Genomic DNA, 24,369 nt, shown 5'->3' on the forward strand with positions numbered 1-24,369 from the left:
ACAAGTGGCTGAGGCAGTGACTGACTCATGAGGGGACAGTTCTATAGCAAGTAGTCTTATGACAAATTCCTATACAGTAATGACCTCTTTATACCCAACATCTGTAAAAGCATTCAACACAGATAACGAGTAAAACGCAAGGCTTATAAATCACTATGAGAAAAGGACAAGATTTTCACCTAAGCTCAATTTCAGTATTTCTGCTGAATTATTGTTTTCAAGCATTTGAATATTTGATGAATGCCCTGCATGTAAAACGGGTATGATCTCCCACACATTCTCTTTGTTGCAGATAAACAAGTTATATTCAAAGGCTGAGAGCTCTGTGAGAGAAACTGCTGATGCAGCACAAGTACATGTATGGCTCGTAACTCTTCAGTCTCAGGGCTCCTGTGGATCACATTTTGTCCCACAGCAGGAGAGAAATATCCAGATTAAAAAGTTAATGAGTTATTGAAACTACATCAATTGAACACCACACAAAACAAAGTTACTTTTTAATCATGTATTGCATTTTTTATTTTATTTCATTTGCTCAAACAATGTTAGCATGTAAGAAAATTCTAATTAATATGAGAACGGTATGGTACAATGTGAATGATAAAAGAATAAAGGAAGCTGATAACTTCATTTCAGAGACATTCCGTTGAATTTCTCATGAACATTCTTAATATGTCCACCAGCTTCGGTTCCCTCAGTAGATGGAAAAATCTGATTTTGGGGACAAAAATGTAACTGTAGAGCACAGGAGGTTGGTGGCACCTTAATTGGGGAGGATGGGCTTGTGGTAATAACTGGAGCGGAATTGGTGGAATGGTATCAAATACACCAAACACATGGTTTGATGCCATTCCAGTCGCTCTGTTTCAGACATGAGCCGTCCTCCCCTCAGCAGCCTCCACTGCTGTAGATGATATATACATTTTGAGATTTCCCAAGCGCCAAGAACCTAAACCATGTAACAAACTGCTCTGTAACATACAAATGGCATGAGGAAAATACACCACTTCTTGGGTTCGATTGTACTTTGTAACATAACTTCATTCTCCCATTAAATTAACTATACCAGGATGCAAAAAAACTAAACAATGATCATGTGTGAGATTATGACAGTTCCTAGAATTATTACTAGTCTTTTTTAAATCTTGACATATTAAATGTAAATTCAGAACAAGGCACAAACCATGAAGATCACAAACAGAATTATCCATGAAGATATGAATGATCCTTAATTAGAATGTTTCACTCCCCAATCCAAAGGACTCGATATATAGATATCTCCCTTTCTCTTGACAATGATGAAACAAAAGGCGACTCAGTAGAGCGTGACGTGTGTAGGAGGAGATTGTAGCTGAAACCTTTGGTGTGATAGACACACTCTTGGCGATGGCTGCATCTGTAAGCAGGTTCATCATAGCATCATGAATTTCTATGGGTTTATAAAGTGCAATCGATGCTGTAAACACTCTTCTGTACAAACTTCCAATGCTTTGATTCAGAGATGAGAATGAAATAATTTGTGTTTGAGCAAAACACTCACAAGGGGAGTGAAGACAGCGCTGTTTTACACTAGTCTCAGGTTGACCTCAGTTTGACCTTCTCTCAGTTGATTGTACATCGAGATTTTTAGGAAATCAAAAAAAAATTGTTTTGAAAAGGAAACATTTTCAATTAAAAGTAGCCATTCCCATATGAACAAAGTCAATCAAAGGGCGAAAGAAGTATGCCATTATCAGAACTTCATATTATAGGAGAGGAAATAAAGGCAAACAAAAATGCTACAAATAATTAAGCACAGGTAAAACACTGAATGGCACAAGCATGGATGCGGATATGTCATGCCGACAAACTCATTTATGGGGTGTCCCTCATGTCTTTTTCATTACTATCTTATGCATTTTTTAAATGCAAAATACCATGAGTACCATGAATTGAAAAATGAATGACGTACCTCAGTAAATTAAGTACATTATGGCTATAAACAGAGGGGGTCTGTCCATCTCATCTATTCTCTACCCATTTGTTTCAGAACAGTTCAGAATCTATTTGGTGGATGTACAGTAGTGAACAGAAGGAGGTACAGAATCACTGTCACATCCTCAACAGGGCGCTGGAGTGGAGTTAAAAGAACAGGAACATTTTAAAGAAAACATGTGGGGGAAATTTAACTCAGATGCTACACTTATTGCTTATAAACTGACGGACAATAATGCAACTTCTTGGCAGTCTCATCGTACATGCACCAAACATTTGACAGAAAATGAGAGGGAGAGGAAAAAAGGTTCAGTTCATAATAACAGTACAGAGATTTCAAATAGCTCCATCTCCAGATCTGGTCATGGTGATTTTAGCAGTATTAACCGTCACTAATTGACAGAGGTTGTTTGGTAAAGAGCTACAAAGATTGACTGTAGAAAGGCATGTACCCTTTGTGACCGTCTCATCAGCCTGCAACACACAGAAACAGTGAGAAGAAATGCAGTACAGTAGCTTGTTACAGCGATCATTTCTATAGAAAAAAGAAGATGATGATATTCGGATATTAAGCCAAACAGACCAAAAGACAGACCATCTTGAAACTATTTGATTAAGCTACTTGATATGGCCATGGTTTACATTAAAACAGACAATTGATAGACTTGTAGATATCATTTTTTCTTCTTTTGTACATATTCAGGTTAAAATAGTATTTGAGGAAGACAAGCATTACAGAGTCCTGCAGCAGTAGACAATACCAAGTCCACCAGTCCCTCATTCACAACAAGAGGCTCCCTCCTATGGCCCTATGGGAAACTGAGTCCTACTTCCCTTTCCCTCCCCTCCTGCCTCCAAACTTAACTCGCCCACTAAACGTGCCTTTTTGCTTTGAAATCACAAGTGCGCACCAACCGTTCCAAATCTTAGTGTGACCGCTGTCTGACTTCTCACACTTCAATGGTTAATACAGTATACAGTTCAATATAGTTAGTTTTCTATTTGTTGATTTTCCTTGTTTTCTTGTGTTACCGACAAAGAGAGAAATCTTTGCATAATGACAGTCAATTCTCTTCATGACTGTGTCCTGTCCTCCAGGTGAGGCTGCGGGAAAATGGCAGCAACGGCCAGGCTTCACAAGATGGACGCCAGCAGTGCTTCCATGCTACACGCCTCCCGCACTCCCTCGTCCCCTGTTGTGTGCCTTACGATGCTCCGCCCACAAACTCTGTCTGCTGTATTAATTCGGTTATTGTCATCATCATCGCCACCTTTTTAAACTTTTTTCCTTGTTTGTTTCTTTATAATATTGTCCTATCTGAAGTTGACCTGTCTCAGTTGTCCGGTAATAGGTGTAATTTACAGGGAGGTGAGATCCTTCTACACAGTGTTCGACTTGCCCAGCTCCTCTCTGATGGCTGTGGACAGACAAACAACATGTCAGTTATATTGTGTTTTGTGCTGTCTTTGCTGTGATATGATCTTAGCAGCGGCTTGAATGGTTTGATGCTAATTCTCTGATGACAAAGGTACAGCAGGCCTCGTAAGCGTAAGGACTTCTTCTCAGCCCTGTGCTTTGAGGAACTTGTTTCACACCCTGTCACATACTACAGAGCAGTATGTGCATAAGGTTTATCAAGCAATCAGTTACCATCAATGAGTTCCTCTTTCAGTTTTGATAACTCCTTCCTCATCTCGTCCAGAATGTCCTGAAAATACAAGGTTGGAAGGAGAAGATTAGAGACAAAAAACAGTGGAAAAACAAGTAACTTGTATCAAACTTCAGGTTCTTTGGACATGTGAGATGGGGGAAAACAGTGAGCATAGCATCAATGAGCGATACTGTCCCAGAGAGCTGAATGAGTTTTAGCAAGCCCATAGTGTCACTCCTCTGTGTTACTGCTCTGACTGAGGCTGCTGCTGTGTGCACAGATAGGGAGGGTATATGAAGAATCTACACTTATCTAACAGGCTCATTCATAGGGGAGAAGGGCGGGATTGCCCCAGCACAGGACACCGTCATTGGGCACACCCTCTCAGGGCTCTTTAGTATGCTGTGTAAAATACAACAGCTCCAGTGTACTGGCAGCAAACAGCAAGTCGGTCATTTTTTACTTGTCTCCTCTGAATACCTGTTTCAATCTGTCGTAGTCGAGACCTTCTGTTGGCACCCCGTTGGCACTTAGGGATCCAGTCGGTGTGGGTTTTGGTCTGTAGACGAGAAACAGAAAAAGTTAGAGTAGTATACCTAAACTGGGGCTATTGTCAAGGGGGCCTTCAGAAGTCCCTCTTGGAGGAAAACAAGACAGCGAAGTGCAGGACTGTAGCTAGATCATTCTCCTCTGCATTCAGTCCTCAGACACTTCAATCACTCTTTTAAAAAAAATGTGCAACTATAACATAAACAAGTTGAAAGAAAGTGCATTGAAACCCCAAAGGAGGACATCTGAGATTTCAAATTGATTCAAATTGACGGTTTGATATCAAAACACAACAGGAAACCTTGGAAGTTAGACTTAAATGCACAAAACAAACTGTCATTATACACCAACATTATTATTTTAAATTCAGAATTTGGAAACTGATACACAAATATGGCAATGTAGAGCAAAAGAGTACCACAATTATTTTCAGGCCATTTCATATCCATTTGTCAGCATTGATATGACACTAGTGGTAAACAACTGAGCCTATTTGACAGGGTACCTAACAATTTGGCTGCCCACATACAGTATGAGGCTCCTTCATGAACCTAGTTAGTTCAAGCATCATTATGCTCAGAGCAAACTGAATCTAGATTTAGGCAACGTGAACCAGTAAATTAACTGGAAACTGTAGAGTCCTATGACTGGAATCACAAATAGAATAGCTTAATGCCTTAGGTCAGGGATGAGCCACTTTGAAATTTCATAATCTATATTGTGTAAGACAATTTCTGGTCAGATTTAATGTTAGGCCCTTGCTTTTCGTATCATTCTAGCCACAAAAAATCTGAACTCATCACGAGGGGCTGTAATTAAATGTAAAAGAATTATGTTAGCTGAAATGGGCTAATTGAGTGACCATCAGTGACTGACATAACAAGGGAATTGATCGGAGGGCCTTTAAATGGGGGGCCGCCAGTTGCCCATCCCTGCCTTAGGTAAAGCCAGCCCAATACACATGCTACACACACCAACCATACGAGTTCACACGCCAACTAATAGGAAGGAAACACACAGCTGACATTGGGTAGTTTAGCCAGATTTAAACACAATCAAGTTGACTTTGGGAGCCAGAGTTCAGAAACAGGCCGCTGTAGTTACAGCATGCACACACAATTCAGCAGTCACACACAGCCATGCTTCTCTGCCATTGGATCAGCTGGGACAGGACACTGTTGCAAACAAGGTGATCACCATGGTCTACAACTACAGGAATGATTCAAGGGAACTAAGGAAACTGAGTGTGAAATCAGTGAAGAAATTAACTCCGTGAACAGCCAAAAGCTTGTCAGAGAGGAAGTGGAAGACAAGAGGGGAAGTGTAACAATTCTCAATAGTTGTCCTTTTGCATGTTTGTGTATTTGCTCTCGTGGTCTCTCTGTCCTCCTCTATAGGTCAGATACTAAGGCCAGTTTATGTGAGAGAAATGTAGGATGCCAATGCAGGGCTGTGTGGCCTTATCTATTGGGTGCGTCTGGAACACAATTGGCACGGAAGTGAATATTAACAGCACTGGGCGGGGTGATGTCTCCTCTAGCTTCCTCACTATACAGTAGCACACAGCCACAGAGTGTGTTGAGTCTGTGTGTACATGTGAGTAGTGGGCTCTTTGTGACGTGTTCCAGGGATTCCCTTTGACAAGAATTTAGCAAAATAGGCACTGTAGGAGAGATGGACAGTAAAACAAAGATTGTAAAGCAACTGGAAACGTAACATGACAGACCTATAGATTGCTTATTTTAAAACAAGAATAAACCAATGTATATATGTGGAATTCATTAATAGTCTGGTGATTACTTTGCTGGCAAAACAGAGATACAATATGTGGGAATTACAAGGCACTAACCCAACACCCCCAAAATATCACTTCCACTTCGATCACAGCAAATGACACAAAATGAGCAAAAAGGGAGAATTATCACTCTACAGGCCTGTATACCTGTTTACGAGATCAGAACCCATCAGATTTCTACACGGTGAGTGAAATCCGTGAGAGAGAGACTACAGCTCTTAGAAGGCCTGTCCTGTAGCCCCCCTCCCTAAACCAACCCAAACTAAATCTACAGGCTACAGAGAACACACTGAGTATAGCTGTCAGGGCATATGGAAAAACAACTGCTATTGATGATATATTGACTTTGTTTTAAGTTAACTTTACAATGATAAAGCATTGTAATAGGAATTTTCTAGGGATCTGTTAATTGTCTGAAACTTTTCGCATTAATACGCTAAAATGCAACACCAACTGACTTTAAAGGAAGTTCTAAAAAACATCTCACATTCTCAGCGAATTAAAACAAAAAAGGACTTGTGGTGGAGGCAGTCAGCATTCTGTCTTGCACATGGAAGCTGGAGGTGCATTTCCAGGAACACGTTCTCACCGACAAACCGCCATTTAGAGCCCTGGAATTAGAACCTGGAATTTGGGTCTTTCATTGACACATCTCAGGAACACTCACTTTTCATCTATATTCTTCGTAGCGGTCTATTTACCACTACAAACCGATGCGGCACTAAGACCATACTCAACGAGCTGTATACGGCGCTCCTAGTGGCCGGGGACTTTAATGCACTTAAATCAGTTTTACCTCATTTCTACCAGCATGTTAAATGTGCAACCAGAGGGAAAATATATATATATAAAAAAGATAACTCCACACAAAGAGATGCGTACAAAGCTCTCCCTCACCCTCCATTTGGCAAATCTGGCCATAATTCTATCCTACTGAATCCTGCTTACAAGCAAAAAATAGTGCAGGCAGCACCAGTGACTCGGTCAATAAAAAGTTATCAGATGAAGCAGATGCTAAGCTACAGGACTGTTTTGCTAGCACAGACTGGAATTTGTTCCGGGATTCTTCCGATGGCATTGGAGTACACCACATCAGTTACTGGCTTTATCAATAAGTGCATCGATGACATCATCCCCACAGTGACTGTACATACATACTCCAACCAGAAGCCATGGATTACAGGCAACATCCGCACTGAGCTAAAGAGTAGAGATGCCACTTTCAAGGAGCAGGCCTCTAACCCGGAAGCTGATAAGAAATCCCGCTATGCCCTCCGATGAACCATCAAACAGACAAAGCGTCAATACAGGACTAAGATTGAATAGTACTACATTGGCGCAGACACTCGTCGGATGTGGCAGGGCTTGCAAACCATTACAGACTATAAAAGGAAGCACAGCCGCGAGCTAACCCAGTGACGCGAGCCTATTAGACGAGCTAAATTACTTCTAAGCACTCGTCGAGGCAAGAAACACTGAAGCATGTATGAGAGCATCAGCTGTTCCGGATGACTGTGTGATCACGCTCGCCGTAGCCGATGAGAGTAAGACCTTTAAACAGGTCAACATTCACAAAGCCGCAGGGCCAGACAGATTACCAGGACGTGTACGCCGAGCATGTGCTGACCAACTGGCAAGTGTCTTCACTGACATCTTCAACCTCTCCCTGTCTGAGTCTGTAATACCAAAATGTTTCAAGCAGACCACCGTAGTCCCTGTGCCCAAGAACACTAAGGTAACCTGCCTAAATGACACCGACCCATAGCACTCATGTCTGGTCATGGCTCACATCAACACCATTATCCCAGAAACCCTACACCCACTTCAATTTGCATACCTCCCCAACAGATCCACAGATGATGCAATCTCTATTGCACTCCACACTGCACTTTCACACCTGGACAAAAGGAACACTTATGTGAGAATGCTACTCATTGACTACAGCTCAGCGTTCAACACCGTCAAAGCTCATAACTAAGCTTAGGACCCTGTGACTCAACACCTCCCTCTGCAACTGGATCCTGAACTTCCTGATGGGCCACCCCCAGTTGGTAAGGGTAGGTAACAACACATTCGCCACGCTTATACTCAACACGGGGGCCCCTCAGGGGTGCGTGCTCAGTCTCCTCCTGTAGTCCCTGTTCACTCATGGCCAGGCACAACTCCAACACCATCATTAAGTTTGCTGATGACAACCGTGGTAGGCCTGATCACCGACAACGACGAGACCACCTATAGGGAGGAGGTCAGAGACTTGGCCGTGTGGTGCAAGGACAACCTCTCCCTCAACGTGATCAAGACTAAGGAGATGATTGTGGACTACAGGAAAAGGAGGAACAAGCACGCCCCCATTCTCATTGACAGGGCTGTTGTGGAGCAGGTTGAGAGCTTCAAGATCCTTGGCGTCCACATCACTAAAAAACTAACATGGTCCAAGCACACCAAGACAGTCGTGAAGAGGGCACGACAAAGCCTATTCCCCCTCAGGAAACTAAAAAGATTTGGCATGGGTCCTCAGATCCTCAAGAGGTTCTACAGCTGCACTATTGAGAGCATCCTGACTGGTTGCATCACTGCCTGGTAGGGCAACTGCTCGGGCTCCAACCACAAGGCACTACAGAGGGTAGTGAGTACGGCCCAGTACATCACTGGGGCCAAGCTTCCTGCCATCCAGGACCTCTATACCAAGCAGTGTCAGAGGAAGAACCTAAAAATTGTACTCCTGCCACCCTAGTCGTAGACTGTTCTCTCTGCTACCACATGGCAAGATGTACTGTGGAGCGCCAAGTCTAGGTCTAAGAGGCTTCTAAACAGCTACCTCCAAGCCATAAGACTCCTGAACATCTAATCAATGATTATTTGCATTGCCCCCCCCCTTCACACTGCTGCTGCTCTGTTTATTATCTATGCATAGTCACCTTAATGACTCTACCTACATGTACATATTACCTCAACTAACCAGTGCCCCCGCACATTGACTCAGTACCGGTACCCCCTGTATATAGCCTCACTATTGTTATTTTACTGCTGCTCTCTAATTATTTGTTACTTAAATTTTTTAATTTTGGGGGGAATTTTTCTTAAAACTGCATTGTTGGTTAACGGCTTATAAGTAAGCATTTCACTGTAAGGTCTACACCTGTTGTATTCGGCGCATGCAACAATTAAAATTTGATTTGATACAGACAGCCATGCTAGCGGTAGCCTAGTGGTAAGCAGCAACCCTGTGCTTTAGTCATGTTATTAACCAGCCATGAACCAGCAAGCCCAGGGGTCGGACACCAGCAGTGAGCCATGCTCTGCTACCCTCTGTGCTCCTTCTCTCCAGTTACATGATAATGAGCGGCAATGCAGAGGCAGTCAATGATTCAGACAGGCAGTGGATATTTTGACTTAGTTGTGCTTGACCCAATAATGTGTTTAGACTCAGAGACTAAAAATGTATTACCGTTTGTACATGAAATCTAAGCACATTTATGGAATGCTGGTACTTACCTTCCAATGACTGGGGATTTGCTACCATTCATAGTGTTAGTCCTCTCCCATGGTTTCCTGGGCATGTCTGCGGAGGAGAGAAACACAAAAGCATTAGAGATATTACACTGATATAACAACCACTTCATCAGAAGACAAAAAAATACTGACTGAACAAATCTGCCAAACTACATTAACTGCTGGCCAACACGGATTAGGATCCTGGTGGTCTGAATGTGAAAGGTGCATGTTTCTGTTCTGGTCCTGTGTATCTCTGACCACTACAGTCCTGTACTGTTTACTGTACCCCACTCGCCTGGTGTGCTACAGGCAGACACTTTAGGAGTCGTGGTGCCCTCGCTACCGCCGTCGTCCTATTGGAGAGAAGCACAGTGAGTTCAAAGGTCAGAAGTTATAGGTCAGGCAGCTTCAGATGATCAGAAATGTGACCAGAGGGGCCTCCCGGGTGACGCAGTGGTCTAGGGCACTGCATCGCAGTGCTAACTGCGCCACCAGAGTCTCTGGGTTCGCGCCCAGGCTCTGTCGCAGCCGGCCGCGACCGGGAGGTCCGTGGGGCGACGCACAATTGGCATAGCGTCGTCCGGGGTAGGGAGGGTTTGGCCGGTAGGGATATCCTTGTCTCATCGCGCTCCAGCGACTCCTGTGGCGGGCCGGGCGCAGTGCGCGCCAGCCAAGGGGGCCAGGTACACGGTGTTTCCTCCGACACATTGGTGCGGCTGGCTTCCGGGTTGGAGGCGCGCTGTGTTAAGAAGCAGTACGGCTGGTTGGGTTGTGCTTCGGAGGACGCATGGCTTTCGACCTTCGTCTCTCCCGAGCCCGTACGGGAGTTGTAGCGATGAGACAAGGTAGTAATTACTAGCGATTGGATACCACGAAAAAATTGGGGAGAAAATGGGATTAAAAAAAAATATATAAAAAAAAAAATAAAAAAAAAAGTGACCAGGCATTTAGTTAATAATCCACTGAGGGAGATCCATTGATCCTCTTTAATGCCACCAATGACCCTCAAAGAGAAACATATGAAGCTCCAAAGACATCCAAAAGGGATGGATACAGAATACAAACACCAGGCTACTGAATTATAGATGGGTAGACTAGATAGATACTGTCAGGCAGGATATAGAGATGAACTTTCCCTGGCCTCTGTTTATCTGTCATACTCACAGCTCTCTGCTCCGGCTCAGGCGATGATCCCTTCTCTGCAATTCTTCTCCTGAAAAACACCACAAAATATTAAAGTTATAACATGTTATATTGTATGTCAAAAAAAAATATTCTCACACCAAATTACTTTTAAATAATGTTTGGCTAACGTGGTACTAACAGCTACTGTACATGATCTGCAATGATATGGCACTCAATGAAAATATATATATTGACAGGAAACATTTGGACCTCAAGCCCACCCAAACATGCTGTATCCCTCCTCTCTCCATGTTTCAAATGTGAATGTAGTGGACAAAAGGAACACCTATGTGAGAATGCTGTTCATTGACTACAGCTCAGCGTTCAACACCATAGTACCCTCAAAGCTCATCACCAAGCTAAGGATCCTGGGACTAAACACCTCCCTCTGCAACTGGATCCTGGACTTCCTGACAGGCCGCCCCCAGGTGGTGAGGGTAGGTAGTAACACATCTGCCACGCTGATCCTCAACACTGGAGCTCCACAGGAGTGCGTGCTCAGTCCCCTCCTGTACTCCCTGTTCACCCACGACTGCATGGCCAGGCACGACTCCAACACCATCATTAAGTTTGCTGACGACACAACAGTGGTAGGCCTGATCACCGACAATGACGAGACAGCCTATAGGGAGGAGGTCAGAGACCTGGCCGGGTGGTGCCAGAATAACTCAACGTAACCTAGACTAAGGAGATGATTGTGGACTACAGGAAAAGGAGCACTGAGCACGTCCCCATTCTCATCGACGGGGTTGTAGTGGAGCAGGTTGAGAGCTTCAAATTCCTTGGTGTCCGCATCAACAAACTAGATTGGTCCAAGCACACCAAGACAGTCGTGAAGAGGGCATGAAAAAGCCTTTTCACCCTCAGGAAACTAAAAAGATCTGGCATGGGTCCTGAGATCCTCAACAGGTTCTACAGCTGCAACATCGAGAGCATCCTGACCAGTTGCATCACTGCCTGGTACGGCAATTGCTCGGCCTCCGACCGCAAGGCACTTCAGAGGGTAGTGCGTACGGCCCAGTACATCACTGGGGCAAAGCTGCCTGCCATCCAGGACCTCTACACCTGGCGGTGTCAGAGGAAGTCCGTAAAAATTGTCTAATACCCCAGCCACCCCAGTCATAGACTGTTCTCTACTACCGCATGGCAAGCGGTACCGGAGTGCCAAGTCTAGGACAAAAAGGCTTCTCAACAGTTTTTACCCCCAAGCCATAAGACTCCTGAACAGGTAACCGAATGGTTACCCGGACTATTTGCATTGTGTGCCCCCCCTATTTTACGCTGCTGCTACTCTCTGTTTATCTTATATGCATAGTCAGTAACTATACATTCATGTACATACTACCTAAATTGGCCCGAGCAACCAGTGAGCCCGCACATTGGTTAACCGGGCTATCTGCACTGTGTCCCACCACCCGCCAACCCCTCTTTTTACACTTCTGCTACTCTCTGTTCATCATATATGCATAGTCACTTTAACGATACCTACATGTACATACTACCTCAATAAGCCTGACTAACAGGCAGTATATAGCCTTGCTACTTTTTTTTCAAATGTCTTTTTACTGTTGTTTTATTTCTTTACTTACACACACACCTTTTTTCCTCGCACCATTGGTTAGAGCCTGTAAGTAAGCATTTCACTGTAAGGTCTACACCTGTTGTATTCGGCGCACGTGACAAATAAACTTTGATTTGATCTGAAAATGTTTACCTCCTGGCCAGGAGGGCGCTCATTTCCTCCATCAACCCCCCTCCTCCAGGTGCCCCTCCCAGAGGGCCGTTCCCTCCAGGTTTGGCCCCTGTAGTGCCAGGCAAGCCCCCAGCCATGGCTGCAGCCAGAGCAGCTGCCGCATCACCACCACTATCACTCTGAAGGATAGAGAGAAAGGTCAGAGTCAGAGAAGTAGTGGTAGACCATGTTACAGAGGCACATAACTGGGGGTCAGGTATGGTGGAGTGAGGCATATGAAAGCGTGAAGTACAGTATGGGCTACATGATTTAAATGTATCTGAAGTGAGTGGCAGCTCCCAATTAGTGCTGAGTAATTCGTGTTTTGAGGTTGGTTCGGTTATTGTTAGATTATTTAAAAAATTATTTCAATATTTTTATATTACGAAATAATGACATTACAATGATTTGAGCATTTTAATGGAAATTCCAAAGGCCAAAATGTGGACCAGTCAGGTAGACAGGTCCATATCAATAGAAAAATGGGAAATTACTATGAAATAATCAAATATATTAGAGTTTTGTATATTACTTAGTTTTTATTTGATTTTTCATTCCTCAAAGTCATCATTTCATCTCTACTCAGGCAGCAGCAGTCAGCCAGCCAGACCATCTAACGTTTTGTGCTCCCCACACTGTACTGTCTTCAGTCGTCCTATTTAGCTAGCCAGCCTAAATACTGTAGCCTACAGTATGCTGCAGAGCTGTCTGACAAAATAATTGTACTAGTTCTTCAAAGTAGATAAGGTATACTTTCAAACTGTCTCTGTCCCTCTCATCGTTGTGTACATTGACTTGATTTCTCAGATTTCTCTCGTGAATGAAACAGCGAGCTGGGTTCACCAAAAAAAGTGAATTAAATGGAATTCAAGTAATTGAACAGAAGTCGATTTAATAACCAAAAAAACGATGAAATGTTAGTTAATAGCTCAGCACTACTTCCAATAGAGGGGATATAAAGTGTGACTGGTGCTGGACAAGATTACAAGCCTGTGAGGATATGGTATGAGACAAACAGTGGGTGTCTGTGTAAGGGTAAGGACTTGTGGGTGTGTTTCTGTTCTGTGCGTGTCGGCCTCTCACCCTTGGCACTTTACGCAGCTTGGCTCCAGCGAGGGCAGCGGCCAGCCCGGACAGGGGGCGGTCCTCCGAGGGGGAGAAGAGGCCGGGCGGCAGGGGAGGGGCTGGTGGAGGGGGAGGGTGGGCCTGGCCACCGAGGGAAGGTGGGGGTCCGGGTGGGGGAGGGGGGCCACCGCTGGTAGGGGTGAGTGTGGGGGGTAAGGGGGGAGGGGGAGGAGGGCCTGGTTGGGCAGAGGCTGTGGGGGTCACAGTGGAGCCGGGAGGGAGGGGGGGAGGGGGAGGGGGGGTGGGCAGCACCGGCGTCAACACTGTGTCTGTATGGGGGGAGGAGGGAGAAGAGTAAACAGTCAGTATCAAAATGTAGGACTCACAGAAAGAGCAGGAGTCACGAGTTCTCTCCTATTTAGTTAATCCTCACACAAAACTCAGGCTTCCTAAAGTACCCATACTATATTCAGCATCAATACTAACATTATCAGGCTTGACCATTTATTGGGTAACTTTAGACTTTAAAACTTTAGACTTTAAAAAGTCGCCAACATCCCCTTGCTGTTTGTCATACAACATGCATGCATATCAGTGAGTTGTGGCAATGGCCTAAATGTATCCATTTGAATGAAGCAAATGGAGACATCCAACACATAAACAAGACAGAAAATGCATTGGACACAGGAAGTCTAGCAGCCTTAGTTAGGTCAATATCGGCATATGCCTGCAAGAGCAGCCCTGAACCATGGAACCACAGAGATGTATTAACTGTAACAAGTAGCTTGTAGAAAATCATTGTGATTCCTCAACCCAGACAGATGTTTGGATCAATAAGCCATGATGGAACGTGCCCATATTGAGCTTCTGTTAATGAGGGCGTGACCTATAGAATTAGGAATTCGAATACTAATTATTAGAATAGTAATTTAACTGGATTTCTATAGTGTGACCAGTTTCCTTTCAGCCAATGAGAGAGGAGACTGGAGGGCAGAGGTCACTAACACGGGTGGGTCAGTCCAAGTGGGAGAAATAGTCGCACTGAATCATCTACATACACAGTGTATTCAGAAAGTATTCAGACCCCTTGACTTTTCACACATTTTGTTACTTTACAGCCTTACTCTAAAATTGATTTGTTTCTCCCTCAAATCTACACACAATACCCCATAATGACAAATCAAAAAAAATGTTTTAGACATTTTTGCAAATGTATTATAAACTGATTCAGACCCCGTATTCAGACCCTTTACTCAGTACTTTGTTAAAACTCTATTATGTTACAAAATAGTCTCATTAATGCTACTGCAGTGTTTGAATTATATAAAATCTGAACTTTTGAAACCGCAATGGTTTTCAGGAAGATTTCAAATGTGGATAACTACTATTGAATAAATGTTATTTCTCATAAAGTTAATAAGGTAATCAGATGTAATGGCCGGGTAAGGAAGAATAATAAAAAGCTTGTCCTCATTTGACATGGTTGTTAGAGGTTATTAATTTATTTGGATCCCCAAATGCAGAGGGGACAGACGTGTATGCTAACTATTCTATTTATGAGAGGGAAAAAATTATCTTAATATTATTGATTCCAGCTGCTGGATAGCTTCTGACAGTGAAAATCCCTCTAAAGACTGCCCCCGGGTTCAGTCAGTCATTTCCTAATCAAAATACATCTAATATCTATGTTAATTCCTCCGCACCAGCATCCCTCCCGTTCCCTTGAAACGTACAGTAGTGTCATGACAAGAACCCTAAGTGAACAAGGATAGAGCAGAAATGAGTCTCCATCTATCAGTCCCTTTTGTATCACGTATACAAGCCTACGGTCACCAGGTCCAGTAGGCTTGATGAACACAACACTGACATGACAAGTGAGGGTGAAAAGTCATGGTAACATACTAAGGTCATCACAATGGTGAATTGCAGAAAAATAATAGTTTGAGGTGATAAAAAAAAAAACAAGAAGCAAATTAGAAACAAAGAGACATTGATCCCTCCAGACATAGCTGCAGCGATCTATAGCTAGATGCAACAGAGCCCCCTGTCTGTGAGTGCACACTTGCACACATACATGCCATGCCATGCCCAGACACCATTCAAACCAGTTCACCAGGCAACTCAAGACCACGAGCAATAGCATGGACATACATGGCGAGAGTATGCTGACAGAGGCCAGACATACACCTGACCAACACAGATTAACAAGCACCTAGCAGACCTAGAGCCACACTATCCACCGCTGCAGCCAGCATTGGCACCCAGTGCTGGGCCGAGCTGGTTAGGGCAGGCCCGCTACTCCCTGGCCCCCCGTTAGTGGGTGAGTGGAGGTAGAGAGCGAGGCTGAGAGAAGTGAGGCCTTACCCTGCTGGGCCAGAGGGTCTGCAGGCTGAAAGGCCTCTGGAGCCGAGGAGCAGGAGTCTCCCAGCTCAGAGAGGTTTACAGAGAGGTCAGCAGAGGCAGGGGGAGCTGTGGAAGGAGAAGGGACAACAGCAGGCTGGGATGAGGGAGAGGACACAAGGGGAGCGATGGGGGAGACAACAGGCGACTGCTGGCAGGACAGGGACAGGGAGAGAGGGGGCAGCGGTGGAGGAGGCGGCGGGGTGGGAGGGGGCGGCGGGGTGGGGTTGCTGCTGTTGCCAATGGTGACCGGTGAAGGGGCAGGGAACATAGGAGGCCCATTGGGGGAGGGGGGTTTCTGTGACAAGGGGCTGGGGACTGGGATGGCAATGACAGGGCGAGGGCCTGTTGCTTTGCCCGGGGGGCTACTGATCATGACTGGGGGCGAGGGGGGCAGAGGGCTGAAGTTTGTTGCTGACCACACCAAAGACTTGGAGGGGGTTGCTGGGGCCGGGGTGGGGGGCGTGGGAGGGACGGGCTGTCGCCTGGGGACTGTGGCGTAGTGGGGCAAGACTGGGTGGAAGGCGGAGCCTAGTGAGGTGGCAAATCGGGAGGCAGAGTGACGTAGAGGCGGGGTGGGGGGTGTTGCAGAGGAGGGTGACAGGGTGGGCGGAGGGTAGTTGGGGGTGGTGGGAGACACAGACGTGGAGGAGGTCTTGGAGGAGTACTCTGGAGGCGGAGGGGTGTAGAGGGTACTTTCAAACGCTGAACAGGACAGGAGAGAAGCAGCCACCGTGCAGCCACACAAGGGGGGAAAGAACACAGGAGAGGAGAGAGAGAAAGGGGGAGAAACAGAAAGAACAGAGAGAAGGGGGCAAATGAAGCAGGAAAAACCAGCACAGACCTAAATCTCTTTTTTCTATACTTGTCTGACAGAAAGGATGCTACTATTAGTACACAAGGTTAGCAGTTGAGACAGAACCTTAGGCACACTCTGTAAACAATGCGTCAATGTGTACACATGGATAGAGAGGCAGCAGAAAAACAGAGACCATAGTACTTTCAGTCGGGAGCGCTTGGCTTGGCCGCTCATTGAATGAAGCCTAATCAAGTGATGCCCACTTCAAACACTTTATTAGCCTCTGGTGAAACTCATAGGATCAACACACACCAGACACAGCACTGGTCAGTCACTCAACTCTGTCCATGCTGCATCCAGCCGCTCCATACCAGGACTGAGCAAGCAGAACAGTTGTATTCTATACATTTAGAAATCAAAGAACCACAATTGAGACATGACACCAATCTGGACATGTTTTGTAAATTGTTCTAACAATAAGCAAATGGTGCACAGACTCGAGTACAATCTAAATGAACTAAATAAATAAAACGCTTCAATATATTTGGGTGACTCCAGTTTAAATCAATCACCCCTTACTTGCATTCACCATTACCTAGTTTCTATCAGAACGATTTCAAGTCATAATCTCCTCTTTCAAATGACAAGGAGTTCGCTCCTTGTCTTACAAAACAAAACAAAAAATACCATCACAAAGTCTGTTTCTCATCAACACACACATCAGTAGTATCTTCTCATCTCTCATGTAAAGTACAGAATTAGTGAGGTGAGCCATTGCGGGGGTAGTCTCGCTGGGTGGTCACACTGCCAGAGCCTGACTGCATGCTCTGAATTATCCATGCTCTGTTTTGTTGTGGCCCCAGCCAGCGTAGCCCCAGAGTTAGCCCAGAGCGGAGGCCACTCATGCAATATGTTGACTGAGGGGCAATGCTGCTAATCCTTTGTGCCGGCCTCATTCTGCTCCACTGACCCTCAGTGGCAGCCACACACACACACTCCTCCAGCCAGAAGACTTACTCTTGCCCAAATGTTTGTCTCTTTTTCCCGATCCCCCAACTGTCTCCTCCTCCCTCCCTCCGGGTGGTAAGTGGGCAGAGGCAGGCCCCAGCTTTGCTCTGTGATTCCAGAGTAATAACACACACACACCTCACTAACCCCAAAATGGACATACACTCCATCTCCTCCATACACACTAACTAAATGTAGCCTAGTGTGTAGCCTAGTGTGTTCCCTAGGAGAGTGGCCTACAGAAGAAGCGGACCAGTATAGGGCAGGCCGGTCTAAAACCATCACATCAGTAGTAGGAATGGCTGGATTAAAGTTGTTGACATTCACACAAGGAATCCCTTGTTCTTTAGAATGCGATGAGGGGCATAGCTAATATGAGACAGACGCCACAGTGTGCCGGACACATCAGGAAGCTCATTTCAGATAGTCCATGAACTGTGTGGATGCCCTATTAGCAGACCTCTCAAGTGTTCAGTCAGAAGTTGAGGTATGGTTACACACAGGATCAGCATGGCATCCATTAGACACTGACGACATCCAATGGAATACTAAACATACTATGAATGAAATTGGAAATCCAACCAAAAGCTATTGCAAGGCTATGTACATTAGGCCAACAGCGCAAATGTTTGTTTTTCCTGCAGGAAAGACAACTAGAAGCGTATTAAAAGTGCATACTCACACCTCAAACCCAAAAGCGTCCCAAATGTTACAGCAACATGCAATGCAACATTGTTTCTTGTGTTGGTCTTGTCATGTTCTGTGTAAATTGGGTCGTTATGCATTTATTGGATAAATGTCCTGGGAAAAATAAAGTGAACTCTGTACCATGATATGTTAGTTATGTTGATGTGCTCCTGCAGCGCAGGCAGCATGTTAGCCTTGATGGTTCATTTTTCTCCTACAAACACAGAATCTGGCCCAGCTAATGTGATGATTGTGGCACTGAACCATGACAACACTGGCTCCCCCACTGACCCAATATGTAGCAACAATGCCCATCTCCCATCCTTGATCTTCCCCTAACCAAACCCAGAACCTGAGTCCTGCACCTGCCTATGCTTTGCCGGGCAGGCTGGCTGGGGTTCCCCCTACCATCCACCAACACATTGTCAAAGCCATCCCTGGTCAAAACAGGACCCATTTAACAGGAGTAGGCAGAGAGAGCCGAGTGTGTGTCAGTGTGTGTGTGTTCTTGCCTGCTCGCTGAGAGAAGCACCTAAACACTCCCCCTATGCCCTAGCGCCACTCAAGCTGTTCCATGAGCCCGTCCAACACACAGGCAGATGGGCAGAGAGAGATGGGAGAGGAGCCTCGCTATAAGTCACACTAACTAATGAGCGGCCAGGGTTGGCTGAGTAGAGTCAGCGTCTAGGCTCCGCTTCAGACTCCAGCTAAATGTCAAGCTGGGATTTTACACCCAAGACGACTCTTTGGAAGTACTACTGCTAAATGAAGTGAGATCTAAGCCCACTCACCTGTTGGTGACTATTCTGTCATTTTGTTCTGTGTCGTCAGTGTGTACTGTACTACCTTGTCCTGTCCTAGACATCAGATGTGTGCATATGCGTGTTGGTGTGTGTGTGTGTGGAAGTATGTGTATGCATGTGGGCGAGTGTGTAAGAGGTAAGGAAAAAGGCTTGGCTGCTCACCGGCGTTGGAGATGCGTCTCCCTCTCTCCCAGTCCATCTGCTCTCTGTCCAACTGCTGCTCCTGGTGAGTCTCTCGCTCCATCCTCTCCCTCTCCTGCTTCTCGCTCTCCATCAGCTCCCACTCTCTCTCCGCCCGCTCTCTCTCCAACTGCTCTCTCTCCAACTGCTCTCTCTCCGCCCGCTCTCTCTCCGCCCGCTCTCTCTCCAACTGCTCTCTCTCCAACTGCTCTCTCTCCAACTGCTCCTGACGCTCACGCTCCAGGCGATCTCGTTCGACGCGCTCCACATGCTGCCTCTCGGCGCGCTCCCTCTCCCTCTCGGCGCGCTCTCTCTCTCGCTCCTGACGCTCACGGTCTTGACGTTCCCGTTCACGCTCCCTCTCCAGCATTTCACGCTCCAGCCGTTCCCTCTCCTGGCGCTCGTGCTCCAGCCGCTCGCGCTCCATCTCCTTCTGCCTCTGAAGCTCCTGCAGCTGCCTGCCATGGGGAGAGAGGAGAGAAGAGGTTAGAGAGAGGAAGAGAAAGGGGTTGATGAGGAGAGACGAGAGAGGAGACACCAGACGAGGAGACACCCGATGAGGAGAACTAAGACAGGAGAGACCATACAGTCAAGAGAGGAAACCATAGAAGAAAAAGGAGAGACCATACAGGATAGTGGAGAAAGCAAAGAGGAGAAAGAATAGAGGAGTGGAGAAGATAGGGTAGCCTAGCGGTTAAGAGCATAGGGCCAGGTAACGGAAATGTCGCTGGTTCAAATCCCCGAGCCAACTAGGTGAAAAATCTATCAATGTGCCCTTGAGCAAGGCACTTGATCCTAATCGCTCCTGTAAAATGTCAATGAAGAGATGAGGCCCTGACCTCGTTTCACACGCTGGCCTAACACACCACGCAGACCCACAGGCAGTGCTGTCACTTGGAAAAGGCCTTTTGTCATCATTATATAAGCTTGTTGTCATTATGTAATTACTGTTCTGTGCAAGACAAACCGTTACGCAACCACAGCTAGCTCTGCACATTTGTTGTTAAACAGAACAATGTCTTCTTCTGGCTACAGCCTCCCATTCTGTAGTGATAAGGACAGAACCTGTCTGTTATTCAGCTTCTACTGGCATTTACTGCATAACATTCACCAAATACCTAAACACATCAGCTTGTTCATTCCAACTAGGTCTGCTGAGGTCGGATAGGAGCTTCTCAGGTTGGGAATGACTTATTTCTGCAGCGAGAAATCTCATCACTAGAGGGCAGCATGCTGTAATAAGAGATGAGGCAGGCTGCCTCCTGGGGTAGCCTGCTGTAGCTCACTGTGACTCTGGCTGGTTGGCTGCAGCTCCAAGCCATTTCTTCTCGCTCTCCCCATATCACTACCATGGAGGCTGTGACTGGTACCCGCCTATTCTGTTTGGCTTCATCAGCCTCAACCAGGCCTGCTGACAAATATTACCCAGACTGTCATAACACTGCAGATCCCCTATCCATGACTGTCAATTTGGGACATTTTGGATTGGGTCACATCAATACAATTGAAGCCTTGACCAAATGAACCTGTGGTGCTTCACTTGTATAGGGACAAGCTGCAAGCCCTTTTCCCTCAGTCACTCCTTCACCCTACTGTTCAGGTTGAATCATCAACATCAGTCATCAGTTTCAAATGCTATCTGGTGTCACACCTCCCCCGCGCTCCATATGGCCAGGAGCTAGCTACACACACCTGTTCCGCAATGACGTCACAGCCAGACACCCCCCTCTAGGTTCATCACCTGAATACTCTGCCCCACCAGTCACCAGCCAACTTCCCATTGAACCCCTCCTACTTCCCTGGCCCTGCATCCCCTGGTGGGGCAACATCAAGTCTCCACACACCCTTTAGAGACGAACATGATGGGAAATAAAAACACTTTCCTGCACCAAGACAGGCCTGGAGGAGTATGAAGTCCTATCACGTGGTGTAAACGACTTACAATACACCCGTTTATGAATAACAGCACTTCCGCTCCCCTTTTCCTATAAGTGCACTGTGTGTGTCTATTCTACACTATGTGCTCTGAGAGAAGAAGTGATAAGTCAAAGTGGAAACCGGACACAAATAAACCCTCAATGTGCCAAGTCAGGGGATTACAGGTTCAATCAATCCATGTAATTCACCCAGAATGACCTCATGGGCTCTAGTGAACTAAGACTAATGATTTACTGGAAGGCAAACCATCGCTCTTCTCTTTTTGATGGAGATCGAAAAAGCCTCAAAATAATCCATCATTAACATATATAGCTTAAGAATGACTTGAAAATTATTTCAATGTTACTTAAGACTGTAAAGCTTCAGCTAGTAATACAACTAGAAACAGTTATGGGCCCAGGCAGCAATCCACTCTGTAGGCTAGAGTAGCCAGAGAAAGAGAGAGTTAACAGATTTAGTTGGTGGAGATCCTCTCTCTCCCAGAACCAGCGTGGAAGCGGCTGAGGAGGCTTTCACTAGCTGTTGCCTCAGCCAGGCTTCCCCCAGTACCACTGACCCCATTATCCATATTCACTAGTCTCACTCTACAAGGTGTCCCCATATCACACTGTGCTGTTTTCGAAATGTAGCTGTACCGAGCAGGCTCCCATGAGGACGGCTATTCTCCTCGCCACTGGTGCACTTCATAATGAAACTGCCTTGTTACAGCAAGACAGGGAGCACAGAACAGAGCACTCCCGTCCTAACTTCACTAAAGCCCCAGTGCAGCCCTCATCTACCTCTTCTCCATCCTCCCACGCCTCCCCCTCCACCTCTTCCCCACCTCCCTCTCAGAGTTAATTAAAGAGCAGGAGTTTTGTTTTGCTCATTAGGCGCTGGGCCACTAGAGGTCTGGAGGCAAGGTATCTGGCTCGAAGGACCACTCCCAGGGGTTTCGCTATAGGATAACATCCCCTTATCTCCATGCTGATATAGCTACAGCAGGGAGTACAGCAGAGAGTCTACTATATAAGGTAGTGTTATCAGCGCTAAGATAAGAGGCATTACAGTGATTAGCATATACGCCACCCCGGGGGCAGTCTGCGAGGGCAGCAGCTCCTCCACAGAGAGTATCAAACTGTGACAGGAGTGCTGACAGTGCCGGAGACTGCTGCACAAGCAGGAGCCTCTAAAATATCACAATTAAAGTGTTGAATATTATCAGTATGCCCGAGGTTAAATGTAGGCGGGATGGTGTTGAGAGCAGCAGGAAGGGTTGATTATGCACACCACTAGAACGAACGACAGGGTTAGAGAAGGTCAGTGGTGGATGATGCAATTGACGTGCAATGTCAATGACACCTATATGGGGAGTGGTTACACCGTACAAAACAGAGTGAAATTGTATACAGGATGGTAGTAACGGAATACATGTAAGAATGATGACATAAACTAATCAACCCGGATTATGAGGAAAAACAACAACAAAATGATCATTGTGCTTGGTTCATAGAACCGGGCTTACGTCAGTAACCTGCGGTAGCCACTAGATGTGGTTTGTGTTTTCTTCCTGCAAATGTTGCTCTATCCTTTGAACGGTTTAAACCACAAAATATTATGACCCCATACCTGTAATATAAGACTCACTCTACAATTCCCACAAGCAATAACAGAGTGGACAAGCCTAGGAACTAAAATCAGACTGGGGGGAAAAGAACATCAATTATGATGTTATATTCTACCTTGAAGATGATACAAAAATATTGCCTGGTGAGTTTCTGAACTTCCCAATACCTTTCTGATGCATTTCAGTCACTCTTAAGCATACTACCTTCAGCTTGAAATACTGTCAAAACTGGCAGACTGATTAGTAACAAACTGTCATAGCTACAATAAAAAAATTCAACATTGTCCGTTGATTACATTAGTTTTTACATGGTGGGGTTTGGCGAAAAAATAAAAAAATCTAAATGGGATCAGGGCCCAAAAAGTTTGGGAACCCCTGCTTTATACGGAACAAGGCTTCACCAAAAATAATGTGTTTTACAACGTAGACCTTTGGTTAACTTTGGTAATGGTGACATGACATACCTGTCCACAGCAGTAGTTCAGACTATTTCCATCTAGTGTATTTATTGTACATGTAAAACTATGTGACACACACTGAAATCCCTGGCATACGAGACCATAACATTCCTACACAACACAAAGGAGAACAGTTATAATAAGCACTAGGCCTCACCATGTCTGTTAGACGAGATTGCGTGGCGAGAGGTGGTGGTGGAGAGGAGGAGAGTCATAGGACAGAGTCTGCTTGCCATTCGTCAAGGGGATAGCAATTTGTTTACATCCAGTTTAACTTTCAAGGAAGGGACGCCATGTTAAAGTAATGTTCTCCTTGAGATGAACATGGATATACAGTACCAGTCAAAAGTTGACACCTACTCATTCAAGGGTTTATATTTTTACTATTTTCTACATTGTAGAATAATAGTGAAGACATCAAAACTATGAAATAACACATATGGAATCATGTAGTGAACAAAAAAAGTGTTAAATCAAATTAGATTTTTTATTTTAAATTCTTCAAAGTAGCCACCCTTCACCTTGACAGATTTGCACTCTTGGCATTCTCTCCACCAGCATCACCTGGAATGTTTTTCCAACAATCCTGAAGGAGTTCCCACATATACTGAGCACTTGTTGGCTTCTTTTCCTTCACTCTGCAGTCCAACTCATCCCAAACCATCTCAATTGGTTTGAGGTCAGGTTTGCGGAGGGCAGGTCATCTGACGCAGCACTCCATCACTCTCCTTCTTGGTCAAATAGCCCTTACACAACCTGGAAGTGTGTTGGGTCATTGTCCTGTTGAAAAACAAATGATTGTCCCACTAAGCCCAAACCAGATGGGATGGCGTATGGATGCAGAATGCTGTGGTAGACATGCTGGCTAAGTGTGCATTGAATTCTAAATAAATCACTGACAGTGTCACCAGAAAAGCACCACCACACCTCCTCCTCCATGCTTCACGGTGGGAATTGCATATGTGGAGATCATCCGTTCACCTACTCCGCGTCTCACAAAGACACGGTGGTTGGAACCAAATATTTCAAATTTGGACTCAGAC

At 45.5% G+C, this 24,369-nt stretch overlaps 1 protein-coding gene across 6 annotated transcripts in view; it reads right to left on the reverse strand.

The window, feature by feature from the left end:
• Positions 1 to 490: 490 nt before the first annotated feature.
• The window catches only part of LOC129817415 (protein enabled homolog), a 152,650-nt gene continuing 128,771 nt past the window's right edge, over positions 491 to 24,369 (reverse strand). For 4 of the 6 annotated variants that reach the window (XM_055872623.1, XM_055872621.1, XM_055872622.1 and 1 more), the window contains exons 5-14: positions 19,307 to 19,782; positions 15,812 to 16,552; positions 13,466 to 13,776; positions 12,365 to 12,522; positions 10,630 to 10,678; positions 9,761 to 9,818; positions 9,466 to 9,532; positions 4,107 to 4,185; positions 3,626 to 3,683; positions 491 to 3,392 (exon numbers count right to left, since the gene is read on the reverse strand). In XM_055872623.1, the coding sequence (XP_055728598.1) occupies positions 3,355 to 3,392; positions 3,626 to 3,683; positions 4,107 to 4,185; positions 9,466 to 9,532; positions 9,761 to 9,818; positions 10,630 to 10,678; positions 12,365 to 12,522; positions 13,466 to 13,776; positions 15,812 to 16,552; positions 19,307 to 19,782 (2,035 nt within the window). In that variant the 3' untranslated portion in view covers positions 491 to 3,354. The remainder of the gene's footprint in view (positions 3,393 to 3,625; positions 3,684 to 4,106; positions 4,186 to 9,465; positions 9,533 to 9,760; positions 9,819 to 10,629; positions 10,679 to 12,364; positions 12,523 to 13,465; positions 13,777 to 15,811; positions 16,553 to 19,306; positions 19,783 to 24,369) is intronic. The other 2 variants (XM_055872624.1, XM_055872625.1) reach the window with 2 other exon arrangements.

This window comes from Salvelinus fontinalis, chromosome 20, assembly GCF_029448725.1.
Source record: "Salvelinus fontinalis isolate EN_2023a chromosome 20, ASM2944872v1, whole genome shotgun sequence".
Classification (NCBI taxonomy): Eukaryota; Metazoa; Chordata; class Actinopteri; order Salmoniformes; family Salmonidae; genus Salvelinus; species Salvelinus fontinalis.